Source organism: Strigops habroptila, chromosome 11, assembly GCF_004027225.2.
Source record: "Strigops habroptila isolate Jane chromosome 11, bStrHab1.2.pri, whole genome shotgun sequence".
Lineage (NCBI taxonomy): Eukaryota > Metazoa > Chordata > Aves > Psittaciformes > Psittacidae > Strigops > Strigops habroptila.
Genome location: NC_046360.1, coordinates 2,001,171 through 2,015,063, shown reverse-complemented (window position 1 = coordinate 2,015,063; position 13,893 = coordinate 2,001,171). Strand labels below are relative to the sequence as shown.

Genomic DNA, 13,893 nt, shown 5'->3' with positions numbered 1-13,893 from the left:
ATACCTGAACACGAGGACTTCTTCAAAAGCACCTTTTAGCTCTAGACACACAGAGCTGCAAAGCCAGCTCCAAGCCTGAGCAGAGCTATACAGACTGTGTTCATCAGGATTTACCAGGACAGCAAATGTTCTGAGCAAACACAGGAGAAGCTGCAGGCTCCCCCAGATGCTTCTGCTCAAATCCATGTGCTAACAGTCACTTCTTCCACATCTGCCTGTGCAGTAACGTGACGCCAATCAAAGGGAAGAAGAGGAATTTGCTGTGTCAGAGAGGAACCAGGAAAATTACACAGCTACATGATTAAAGTGTCTTATCTTTAAAGTGAATCTTGACTTTAAAGTGAAGATTCTTTGATGGTATTAAGAAAACATTCTACTTAGTTTTTATTCATATTTGCATTAAATACAGTAAGGGATTTCCTTGCTTTCTATCAGTTTTTGCAGTTTCTTTTATATGTGTATATATATATTTTTATATCTATATATTTGAGATACTTCTACATCAGTCTCATACAGCAACAAGGGACATTTTAAATCCTATGCTATGAAATAAACAGGCCAATTCAAGTCAAAAAGACACCAGCTGGCTAACGCAGGTTCAGTGAGCAGATGTGCAGCTCTGAAACAGATGGGTGAGCATTTAAATCCTTCCCAATTCAAAAGCCTCCAGATCTCCCCTCTAGACAAACCCAAACACCAATGCCCTGTAGGCCAAATTTCCCATTTTAGATAAATATACTGGAGACCTCGTTTTGCCTTAAGTGTTGATTCCTGACTGAATTTGTGCTCCCTCCCAGTCTCTCCCACCCCCCAAACCAAAACTGGTGAGGAAACAATTCCCCTCTCAATCCTTTCTCCTGGAATCTTCAATCCTGCTTTGGGAAGGAGCAATGACTCCTCACTCCCTCACGTATCAGATGATGCCTATTCCACCACTGTGCTATGTTGCACCTTTTATCCCCCACCTGCATTTCAAGAGCACCATCAAGGAAATCCCAATTCTATGCTTTCCATCACTTTGAGGCTTTGTAGCTGGACTGTGTCATTATTTCAAAGATAGTTTTAGGATCTCAACCACTGTTTTAAGTAAATACATTCATGGTAAACATCAAACTGTTACAAGATCCCTTTATGGCAGTATCATTAGGAGTTAAATGTGATAGACAAGTTATCTGACCACCCTGGCTTAAAAACTCCCAAGCTTCCTCATGCTTCACACATCTAAATGCAGCATGAGGTTTGTCATGTGTAGCACCTATCACTTCTGCCTTTGCTTTTCCCTATATAGCTACGGGCAGGGGAGGAGCTGCTGTTTTTCCATAAAGATCAAGAAATTGTTTCCAGGGAGGTGACTAAGCAGCAGTAGGTGAATCTCAAATGCTTCCTGAAATATGTTATTTGCATCCATTCTGCTAAAACACAGATAACAGAATAACTCATATCCCAGACAACAAAATAATGTTAAAACTTTAAGTGCTTCTTCACTAACATACCACACAAAATGAATGGATTTTGGAATCCTGGTGTTTAGATCTTGTTTTCTGAGATTGTTTTGTGCAGTGAGCTGAAACTGATCAGATGGGGCAAAGTCACTGTGTCACCATGAAAACAAACCCTAACTCAGCACTCTAAATCTAAGCTTTCTAGCAGTCTGGCCCCTAACCTCTGGTTAAGAGCAATTCATTCAATCATAACAGGTTTTTTTGTTCATTTTCCTCTTTTTTCTTCCTTCCAGTAAATCATTTTGGTGAAAAGCAGCTTTCAACAAAGTCATCCTATAAGTGTGTACAAACAGGTTGTTTATCAGTCCCACACAAACACCACCACAAGCTCTTACCTGTAAAAGCAGAGTGTCCTTGAGGGACAGCTCTTCAAGTTTTAGTGCAGTCAGAATGATTTCAAGCCCTTTGATGTGATCTATTACATTGGAAGTTAACGTCTGTAGCTCAGTAACGTAATCCAGGAAATGTGTAAATACAGGTGGCTATAAAAACAAACACACATATTTATAAACACATATGAAAGCCTATTCAGATGATGATTCAATATAACAACTCGCTTTGTAAAGCCTATCATTCTGCTCCTTCCCCCCAGTGCTAAGCTATAACCCACCCACCCAGACAAGTTCACTGTGCTGCATTCAAGGCAGGAAGGCCTCTGATGCTCTAAACTCTGCTTCCTATTAAAAAGCATCTGACATCAGAGATGTGGCACATCACCATTTAAAAGAGAAAAGGAGTTTCAAAAACAAGTACTGAGTAATGTCTCTCAGCAGCCTCTACAAGGCAAAGTTTACAGAAAACACTTTATTAACATGTTATCTATCCTGATTTTATTTTTCAATATAAATATGCCACTGGATTGGGGCGGGGGAGAACAGGAAGGAAGATGGGCTCTACCATGGCTAAACTGCTTTCTTTTTTTTTCTTCTTCTTTTTCTGCAGGTTGGATTTAAAAGGTCGGAGGACACTGTCACAGTAACTCGATACCCACAGGGCGATGGAGATCGTCTGGAATAAAGGTACAGATATGTTACATGCTGCATTTACAAACTCGTTTTAATGTTCCTACTGGTGGGACTCAGTAGTGAGAACATGCAACAAACCCCTCTGCTTTCATGAGTGACTGAGGTCAAAGGAATTCCACTGTGTTTTAGTCCCAACATTTCTACCCTAAAGTAGCCCGAAATGTCTAGTTTCCAAAGCAAAAAATACCTCAACAAAGAAGACCAGGTTTTCTAACAGGCTTGGATGGGTTTTCAAGGTGCCATCTCTGACTTCAATCAAATCACCTTTACATTTATTGAACAAGTCTGAAAAGGAAAAAAGAAAAGCAATATTCAAGACAGAGATCATCTTGAGTGCTTGTTTTCTGTACAGAAGGTATCTCAGTGTAGTGTGCAAAGCTGTCAGAGGACTGATCACTAAGCAGTTAGTGCTAAATTTGGCCAAAGCCTCTCAGGAAGGTCCAGCTCTCAAGTTTCCTCTGAATTATATTTCATTACAAACAGCATCTCCACACCATTAGCACACCTGGACCAAGTACCAGGGGGACATCAGCTGCTAAGCCTAGGCTGCAGGGTAAGCAAAATGACAGGACATAACAACATTCTGTGGCATGCAACAGCTTGGTGACCAGACAAGCCAAGGGGATTCTCAGCCTTGTTCTCAAATATCATTCAAACGGGTCTGCAGCTGCACCAACACACACTCCATAACATAACTGCAGCACACTCAGCAGCACGTCCTCAAAGCACCACAAAGCACCACCTTAGCTACCAGCGTTTATTCTTGAGTTACCATTTACCTGTCAGTCGTTCTACTAAAGACTTGAAACTATTCCCTATCCTCTCCTGGATTTCTGCTGAATCTTCTGGGGAAAAGAAGAAAAAGAAAGTTATAAACTACAGTTCTGTGTTTTCTGCTTTCAGAAAATCAAGAGGCATTTATATATATAAATACAGTTTAGTGTTAGCAGTCAAAAGCAAATGCAACTGCTTGCAAAGAGGATCCAGTATTACATCAACATGTACTGTACAAAAATGAAGACTTGCATAAACATTAAATTAAGGCATCATCTCCCAGGCAACTTAGTGTCAGGCCAAAAATTAACAGTCTGGGTCCACATCATCCAGCGCCTGGCAGTGTTCAAACTAAACAGAGACACGTCTCGCTCCCTCCCACCACACATCATAACAATCTGGTTCAGCCCCTGCCCCTCGAACACTTACCTAAGCCATTGGTATCTAGTTCATAAATATCACTAACAAGATAAAACAAGCTAGTCTGGCACTGACAGCTGCCATTACTGAAGAAGCCAGCCATTCGGGTAGGAGGAGGGCCAAGGACAGGATACTAGGCAAGAAGCAAAGAAAAAGATAAAGGTGTTGCAGCTTTTCCTTATCCAGAACACAGTGTTTTGTCTCTGGCACATCTCTCAGTCAGATTCATACACTACAAACTCAGGGTCAGTTAAGTGCATTCTGCAGCCTGCTGGACGTTACAAGATGCATTCAGTTTCTCTGCTTGCATTCACGTTCACTTAATATGTGGGGATAGCTTTTTCCTTAACGGGTACCTGAATTTTTTGTTCTAGAAACTTCTTCCCTGAATCCACTGCCGCTTCCAGCTGCTGGAGCAGGGATCGGATTGTATCAATCTTGGATGAGACGCCGTTCTCTGCAGTCTTTTCAGAGTTCTTTGGTTGAATAGTGTGACTAAGAGTTGGGAGTCCGCTTACTAGCCTTAAAGTTAAAGACCGGATTCGCAACCACATGGTTTCTTCCTCCAGTGAGAGTTTCCTATGTTCTTCAGAAATGTCCCTAGAGAAAGGCACCAAATGTTTTCAGGCAAATGCTTCAATTGTGCAAAGTAGCAAGCTTCACTCAGGCACAAAAGCCTACCCAAAGTTATCTAATTTATATGAGGAGGAAGGAGTGGTCAGAAATTCAGAAGACTGTATTAATATGTCAAAAGGCAGCACTGCTGGAAGTGATGAGTGATGCTTGGTAAGTGTGCAGGTAGCCAGCCCAGGGAACATTCAAATACAGCAGCTGCCCTCGAAGGATTTTCTTTGCCACATGTAAGGAAAAGGTGTGACTAGAGTTGAAGGTGTTTCTACTCACCTGTCTTTTGGATCCCAGTTAAACAGGACTGTCAGGTCCCTGTTGTCACGCAAATCTTTCCAAGGAATGTCATCCTCCTCTGGGCTCAGACTCATGGACTTTATACTTTCTTCTAAACTGGTTGATCTGCACGTAAGAACAAGCAACATGAGATTTAACATTTGATCACTGGAAACAGAAAACACAGCTCACTAACAGAGCACATCCTCTCCACTGCTCAACTCTTCTGATGTCAGAAGTGTTACATGTACATGACACTGGCAAGGACACCAAAGAGGAGAGCAGAGCAGAAGCAGAGAGACCTATCTCACAGGTTTCTGCCCCTTGAGCTGCAAGTGCAACTCACCAGGTCCCACTTGGCCAGTGATCTGCCTAGGCACAAATCTCCCAGTTTTTCCAGGTTCAAGGTGCTGCACTTACATGTTTGCTTCAAGTAAGAGGTCCAAGAGCATCCGCTCTGTGCGAACTTGCGCGAAGTGAAGGGAAGAGTTCAGCCTGTTTCGAAACGCAATGAACTCCGGGATCTTCTCAAACGCACCGTACTTGTAGGCTTGAATGATATATTCTGAGGTCTGGAAGAAAACACACATTGTCCCTCTATTAGTGACTTCCATACATTCAGAACAACCAGAGTTCAACAAGGCCACTGCCAAGAAATTGCATTTCTGTGGCTGTCATGACCCCAGGGGTACACAATCTGGCACTTTTGCTTGTCCAAATCACCCCAGCAGTTTTGCTACTTTAATTTGAGAACATCCGAATGCTCCACCAGGCAGGTGATTTAACAGCCAAACCAGCACTAAGACACATCACATTGCTGTCACCACTCAGACTGAAAAATATTTAGAGGGGAGAGATTATTTTGGAAGGCTTTTTTCCTCTCTCTCTCTGCATTATTCAAATGATTAAATCATTCTTTTATTGTGAGAAGTACTTCCAGGCAAAATAAATACACCCCATATTTTCTAGCACTGACTTGGATGTGCATCACGTGTTACCACAACATAGATTAAAAAGAATTACTCACACATTTGGTTTTTTGTTTCTCTTTTTTATTAGATTTTTCAGTACAGCATCACAAGGTAACATCATGCAGCGTGTACACATTACAACACAACCTAAACACCAAAGGAAACTGTCAGGGTCCGTGGGACAGTTTGCTTCCTCTCTGATGAACTGCAGCAACACAAGGCACACAGCTAATGTTTCACATCAGCCCAGTGATGTGAAGCAGACAAGCACTAGGTTTTAATGAAACTTTCGCTCTGTAGAGATAGAGTGAACCATTCATGCTCCCAGTCAAGACAGATGGCTGCATTTTTTACATCAGAATTACTCCACAACTGAGAAATTCTGGCAAGTCAAATATTTCCTTCTGAACACCACTATGAAATGCACTACAGCTGAGAGGCACCAAAAAGGCCTCTGCTTAACTCAACTTTATATGGTACTAACAGACTCAACCTGTCTGGAAGGCTCTGACAGACTAGAAGCTAGCACTCACAGATGAAAGCCACCTTCTTCCTTCCCTCCAAAATCAGGAACGGCCTTTAGGTCACTCTATCTTTTTATTTCCCCTAAGAAATTTGGTCATTTGCACTGTATGAAAAAAATATGCCAAATAGTCAGCAACGTACCCTGTGATAAACAGCCTTGCAGAGTTCATTGTCAGGCTGCGGGCTGCGCTATGGGTGCTAAGTCAACTGCATCCACGTGGTTTTTAAATCCCCATGGGACACGTTGGTGCTCTGTGTGCCTGCAGTATCTGGAGAAATTAAAGACGGACGGACACAAGAAAATTAGAGAGATTACTTGTGATTCTGCATAGTTAAAGGAGGACTATCTCGAGAAAGAGAAAGTTGCCTTTTTAGTTTTGGCTAAATATAGCAATACTGCCTTCTCTCTCCTCCCTGTCCTTGGCATCCTCTCCCAGAGCAGAAATACTATGTCAGGCCTGCACAGCATCCTAGATGGCTGTTACTCATGGGACCCACTCTTAAACAGGATTCACTTCAGGCTGTGAAGTTCAGCAAGTCAGAAGGAAAACTGATTTCTCCAAAGCAAACAGTCTGAATCAGTAGCTGTATTTTTATGCCAGAGCACTTGGTTTATACCCCACACTTCCTGTTCTAGGCAGAGTCCCACGCACAGCGTGCTGCAGGACACGTTCTCTGTGCTGCAGCAGACATTTCAGCTATCTCCAACATCAGCCTCAAGAGGAGCAGGCAGTATCTCAAGTGATGTAAAAAGGTGACTTCTGAAGGATAGTCTTCCTTTAACACTGCAGTTAGATGCCATTATGGGACTCAAATGGGAAGCTGGTATCAGGACCCTCAGTACGAAGGGGCAACCCCAGTAGAACCACAGCAGCACAGAAACTGGTAGTAGATTCTGATCTGGTGATACCTGGGATATGTTTTATGGGAAGGAACCCCTTTTTTCATCTCCACTCTTGTCATGCCACCATCCTTGGTGAACAGTACCCTGAACTGAGCCTTCACCTCCCACAATTTGTACCTTACAGTGCGTTTAAAGGACACTTGCTATTTGCCAATTAGTACAGATTTTAATGCATTTCCCAATTAAAATGATCTTAAGGTGATAACCACTGGAAGTGTCCAGAACACACAAGAGATTTGGCTACCCACGATCAGAAACAGCTCCTGGTCCTTTGGTTGCAATGCTCTCTGTCTCCAAGACGAGTCATGATGTGTGTGTTCCACAGTCACATCCTTATCTTGCAGCATGATTGCTGATTGCACCACTTTGCAACTTCAACCTTTCAAGGTGTAGTAGTGAGGTATTTCTAGAACACAAGTCGAGAAGCAACTTCCTGGCAACAGCACTTGGAACGTGGCTGTCTTCATCCGTGCGCAGATGTTGAGCTAATGGGAACAGCCAGCTCTTCTCTGCTCTGAGCACCATCATTCATGCCAAAGAGAATACCCTTCTTCCAAGGTAACCACACACCTGATGTTACTTCAGCTTGTTTTCCAGGGAAAGAGGATTTCTTGATGCTTTACGCTGCAGTGTTCCCAAGCAGACAAATCGCATCCAACAGTTTTGCGGTTCCACTTCTTCCATGTGGCACCCAGCAGTCACGCATTGCATTCTGACAGTCGGTTCCAGGTATGCTTTTCATTAACATCCACCAAACGACTTTTAAAAAAGGGGGGTAAAAAGAAAACCCAACAAAAATAAAGCCGCTACTACCAACAACAGACACGTAGGAGAAAGCTGCGGGGATCCAGGGCTCCACTCCAGCACAAAACATTGCACCCAGGAATCCAAAGACTCTTAGCAAGTAGAATTAGTGCTTAAACAATGAGCAAATGAGGGATGCAGACAAGAGCAAGCTCCCATTGTACAATCCACGTGCTCCTCTGTGCATCCTGCTCCCTATAGTAGAATCTGTCAGACACAGGTAACAGCATCTGCCTTCCAGGCACAGACAAATGGCAACTGGTATCTTGTACACAGGAATAATCTGGGCTGCCAAGAGAGCAAGGGTACTTTTCCTGAGGGATTACTGTGTCAGCATCCTTAGCATCTCTACTGTTCAGTACAGACAAGTCCTGTGTTTCTGTCTATTGCTGGGATAATGGGAAAGCAAGTTGTATGGCTGCAGAACCTTTGGAAGCAATTTAGCCTGTGGCTGACTGGCACAGTCACAACTGCATTGCACCTTTGGTTCTTACAAAGTAAAGAAAAATTTTTCTCCTACCTCTCAATAGTTTTCAAACTGTAAAATAGAAATATACAGGATCTAGTCCCACTTCCTGGAATGGGACTGCCTTGTAAATTTTAGGGAGATTGTCTGACATGCATGTACTTCCCTGCCATGTTTCTGGAGTATTTCTGTTCCTATTTGCCCAGTTAATTTCTACCACGTCTCCAAAAACATGTTCCACTGTTCTCGTACCTCGCCCGTTTTTCATGGATTCCACAGGAATTCTGAAACAGAATTGACACTTTCCCCATGAATGGATCAGGATGTACATCAGAGTGTACTTCCCAAGTAAGATTATTGACAAGTACAGTCACTAATCAGCAAGCTGAAGCATGTGAGATGCCCAGGGCAGAGAGTGCATTTTAGGAAGCACCCCATCTCTTTGGAGGAATTCAGCTACTCTCCACTCTCTATCTCCTCCATTCCAGCGCTAAGATTCTCGTTCAAGACAACTTTCTTTTCATTCACATCACTTTTAGGGATGAACTGAATAAAACACACAGTTCCCACTAGCTCAAGACCAAGTTTTGCAATTCAATCCTGTCACTTCAAAATAATGCAGTTAGTCATGGGCTCTGCTCTGCCTTCAGGGAAGCTGAGACTTCCAGACTGTTTTCCCCCTCTGAAATCCTCCCACCTTATTCCTTCTGCTTTCCCTGCCTTCTAAAAGTGATGTGCATTCCCCAGCATCCCTGTGTGCCCAGGACAGCCACCACTAGAACATGCAGCTTCAGTGAGTGGAACATAACGGATTCATACGTACGCCACCACCACCTTCACCCACCACCCCCGGCTGCTGTATGCCTTTCCAAAGTGCTATAAGTTACGACACCAGGACTTATTTGCCACATGACATTTCACTTCAATTACTGCAAAAAAATCACAATCTATTCATTTAAAAGTAATCAGACCTGTTGTTTTTTTAAGGAGCATTAAAACTGGCTTTTATAAATAGAAAGCTGAAGCAAAGCTCCATGTAACAGTAAGTTACAAATCCTTGTAACGAGAAACACAGGTTTAGGCAACCTTTACTACAAAGTTGCACGTATAATTCCTCTTTGTTATCATGATATCAACCTCTAGATTTCTGTAAGCCCTTACATTAGGCTTCTGTAAGGCATCTTGACACACTGCTCTGTTAAAGGACACAGAGGTTTCTTTCAACTTACATCTTTCTGGTTGGAGTGGAAAAACCTGAGTGCAAAATTGCAGGATTGGGATGCAGCAGCGTAGTGGCCCAGTGACTCTGCATAGCGCGTCAGAAGGTAGCTGCAACACAACACAGCACGAGTCAAACACCAGCACACACAACCCTGGGGAAACCTGAACTTCAAACACAGCTCTGCACTGAGATCTGCAGCAGAGCCCAGCTTTAATGCAGAGTCTGGAGATTTAACAGAGATATTAACACTCATGTTAAAATTCAGGCTTTTAAAAGCAGTATGTGGGGGTTCAGAGTTCCTCCACCCACCTTAAATGTGCAAGAGCTTGACTTAGATACCCACCACACACTAACCAAGGCAAGGCCATTTGGTGTGTTTGTTTTCACTAGCACTCCCAAGCTTTGCTGAGCAGTAACACAAACTGGAACACCAAGCTATGACTGGCATTGAGATAGACATTTCACAAACTTCTTCCATATTCCCCCTAGTTAATACTCTGAAAACCCAAACCACATCAAAACCACACAGGGAAGATCCTCCACAAGAAGGGCAGCATATACAGTAGATGTGTCTCTCAAAATTCCAACACGCTTTTACAGGACACTGTATGAAAACGTGATAACGTGCTAACTTTTGGGAGCAAAGGAAACTGCAGATCTCAGGAGTGGTTACTGGAGGGTCACCACCACCAATTATTCTCAGTATATACTACCCACCCGATGGTGTCGTGCTGTATGTGCTTCGCATCGAGGCTGGAATAGAGCTCTGCAACGGGTTCAAATGCACCAAGCCTGCAGTAGATTCGAATGAGCAGCAATTTAAACTGAGCATTAGAAGGACTATGAGATAACCCTTCTTCTAAAAGGGTCAGGCACTGCCACACAGCTGTCTCTTCACCTGGTGACAAAGACAAAACAGGAGTGATCAAGAGAGGCACTGAACAGAGCACAATTCACTTTGGCATTGAAGCTTCCTTATGTTACACACCTCTCATAATGCTTTTAAACATGCAGATGGCATTCATCAGCCACGCTGCTGCCCTTGAACACAACACCCACTCCAGCACCACAGCTGCTCTCCGAAGGAAAGGTGGAAGAATAGTTTCACAGGGAATATCTAGCTCACATCTGCACAGAGCACAGCCCTCACACACTGCAGAAGTGACCTTCCCTTAGGAGTCCTGGACTATTCAGGATTTCTAGCTTATACATCCAGAGCGTTCCCAACCATCATGCAAGAGAGCAGAACACAGCCAGGAATTCAGCACTCCACTGGTGGCCTGCCAGGAACCTGACCATGGATTTACTCAGCTTAAAGACTAAATCTTCCTCAGGAAAGACAAAGGCATAAATGACAACTACCCTGAAGGATGGGGAATACAAACAGTGCCCATGGACAGCCACGACTGGAGACTGACTCTGTGGGACTGGGAGACTAGCAGACAGAGTAGATGTGGAGTACAGGAATACTCAACACAGGGCAACAGGTCCCAGCAGGAGGTCTAGAAGCAAGAAGGGATCCAAAAGAGAAAGTACGTCAGGGAGGGAAAGAAATGCTCTCCAAACACCTCTGATTCCAGAAAGGAGCTGTCAGCATAAGTTGTGCAAAGGCAGACAAAACATTCCCTACATGGGAAACTTGGAACAAGCTTCTGAAGACAGCCAGCACTGAGCTGCAGGAGTCATCGGCAAAGCTCTGCCAGGGCTTATATGAATTAATCTGAGTAATTACATCCCTTTAGAGGTCAGTGAGATTCAGATCAAACACCAACCTAACAGAGGGACTCCTGAAATACCTCATATTGAGGAAAAAACCCAGAGAGCTACAGGCCTGAACAAGCCCTGCCAGATACAGAGTGGCCACAGGGACACAGCCTCCCTGTCACAGCCATCCAGGCTGGGATTAAGCAAGACACCCTTTTAGGAACGTACCTTCCAGCCACAGGTCAAGCAGCAGGTGAACTGCAAGCAGGCAGTAATAGTCTGAGAACTGCAATTCAGTTTTCAAACAAGACTTCCCTAAAAAGAAAGAAGAAAGTTACCCTTGAATTACTGACAGTGCTGTCAGCTGCTTCTCACACAGTGTTACCAAATGACAGAGCTACCTGGCAGATAATAACAGCTTAGCTTATAAAATCCAGAGCTGCCTTAAAAACTTAACACAACTGTATACACACAATGCATTTGTTCATCATGAGTGGACTTTGGGCCACTTCACATGTTGACGTCTGCTGGAAGAAGAAAAGACACTCCTACAACTGCAAGATTTACCAACTAATGTCCTTGGGGGTGTATTTGTCCTGTGTGCACCAACAGTTAAGCCTGGCTTTGCTTAAAGGCACAGGCAGTTTTACACAGATACAAATGTTCCACCTGAACTACCCAGGAATGTCTCATTTATCTTTAAGATACATGACTGAAAAGTAAAAGAAATTAAAGGAAAAAGAGAATTCGGGTTGGCTCAAGGGTATGATGGCACAGGAGAAAGGAAAGTACTATCTAGCAGCATGATGGGTGCCATCAGCATTTGTGCTGCACCATCCCCATGAAAAAGCCCTGAACCTCTGCTCACGAAAAGCTGCAGTGAACCGCACCATCAGCCTCAAGCTTCTCCTCACCAAACTCCAGTCCGTGGCGGTATCTCAGCATCAGCTCCCGCACCACGCTCAGCTTCTGCTTCTTCTCCATGGCGTGATAGATACCGAGCAACCTGGAGAGCTGCACCACACACAAGTGCTGCTGCAGGGCTTTGATGTCGCCGGGCAGCGCGAGTTCACCCTCTGCGGCTGCTGATAGAGGGATTACTGCCAGCAATTGGCTGATGAACTGGAAGAGAAACACTGCTGGTAAGTCTGCAGGGCAGCTGGGCATCACTTCCTCCCCCAAATCAAGGTGGAACTGTCAGCATCAACCCTGACATCACACTGAAATCATGGTTAAAGAGCTGGCTTCAGTGCTTTTTATTTAGATATCATTTGAAAGGTGCTGAGCACACAGTTCTGATTGCATTCAGTAGCTTTTAGGGCATTTCATCAAACAGATGGAGGGGAAAAAATAAATCCCAGGCAACTTTCCAATCCACTGACACATGAGGGAGTTCAAGCACCTGTTAACACTTGCAGTAATAACATATGCAATTAAATTAATGAGTTACTGAAAGGCTTCCCAGCACACTTCCAGGGAATGGTGGGTTTCTATGAGCTGCTACATTTTCTCTCAGCTCTGAAGTCATGCGCTGGCCCCAGTGAGGTCAGCTTTGATTCAGTGACTTCTGTTTTGAATTCAGTTGTAGGAAAAGCATCCTCTACTTCTTTACAATGTTAATGGGAGGCAGCAGAGTTCTCACACCACACAGCCAGGGCTGGACATTGCCCTAAAATCCAACAGTGTTTACAAACTTCAAACTGAGCCAATGAATTCAGCTTTACTGAAACACAAGAATGGCATTAAATGGATGCCTGAGGAAAAGAGCATGACAACCAGACAGGAGGAACACCAGGCACCATGCAACAAATTCCTGTTTTCCCATAGACTCTGATGCAGATTGTGCTGACAAATCTTCTCATTTTGAGATTTTGCCAAGCTGAACAAGGTCAACCGAATCACTGGGCTGCATGCTCCGATTTATGCCTCTAGAAAGTCAAGATTGATGTTGTAATGATTATTTCTGGACTATCTGGTGTGTCTAGCAGCCCTGCAAGATCCCCACATTCTCGGTATGACACAATATGACACATTCACTAAATCGGCAGCAGGTTTAAGGCCAACTGGAAGATTTTAGAACATTTATTCAAAGTCATGGTTTCAGGAGCACTGTGACAAAACTGTAGCCTCGACTATTAAGTATCGTTTCCTTCCCTCCTCCAGGTTTAGGATTTGTTTCTTGGAAAATTAGGATTAAACCCATTATTTCAGGGCTACCTTGCAATGGTATCACCATTTCCAGAAGTACAAGTTCTGGAAGATCCTTCTGACCACATCTCTTGCCAGCGGGATAAAACCACACCTTTCAATATAAAACATCAGCAGCAACCCATACATACAGGGGCCACCATTCTCACTAGCAGGGAGGCTGTGGGAAGAGCCTGCACTAGCAATCAAAAAGTATTCTAATAAACTAAGATAAACGCCACCATTATCTACATTTCATTTCCATTTTATCAGCCACCTCTGGCTGATCCAGGATTCTGTGTCCAGCCCTCCCCAGCTCTGATAATTTTACATAATGGCTTCAAAAAACAATGGGGTGAGTGACAGGATTCCCAACTGCTGAAGTCACTCAATGAGCTGCTCATGACTCTGCACAAAGAGTCTTTAACTGAAAGAGAGCTGGTTGGAGAGAGAGCTTCTGGAAAAGCTGCCACAGGTCTCTGGGTC

General features: G+C 43.8%; 1 protein-coding gene across 2 annotated transcripts in view; it reads right to left on the bottom strand.

Moving 5' to 3' along the window:
• The window catches only part of NAA25 (N-alpha-acetyltransferase 25, NatB auxiliary subunit), a 30,658-nt gene that overhangs the window by 3,703 nt on the left and 13,062 nt on the right, over window positions 1–13,893 (bottom strand). For both annotated transcript variants that reach the window (XM_030500692.1, XM_030500693.1), the window contains 12 exons: window positions 12,135–12,342; window positions 11,449–11,535; window positions 10,234–10,414; window positions 9,524–9,623; window positions 5,045–5,196; window positions 4,625–4,750; window positions 4,078–4,321; window positions 3,731–3,854; window positions 3,307–3,372; window positions 2,715–2,812; window positions 2,400–2,510; window positions 1,838–1,984 (listed from right to left, as the gene is read on the bottom strand). In XM_030500692.1, coding sequence (XP_030356552.1) covers window positions 1,838–1,984; window positions 2,400–2,510; window positions 2,715–2,812; window positions 3,307–3,372; window positions 3,731–3,854; window positions 4,078–4,321; window positions 4,625–4,750; window positions 5,045–5,196; window positions 9,524–9,623; window positions 10,234–10,414; window positions 11,449–11,535; window positions 12,135–12,342 — 1,644 coding nt within the window. The remainder of the gene's footprint in view (window positions 1–1,837; window positions 1,985–2,399; window positions 2,511–2,714; window positions 2,813–3,306; window positions 3,373–3,730; window positions 3,855–4,077; window positions 4,322–4,624; window positions 4,751–5,044; window positions 5,197–9,523; window positions 9,624–10,233; window positions 10,415–11,448; window positions 11,536–12,134; window positions 12,343–13,893) is intronic.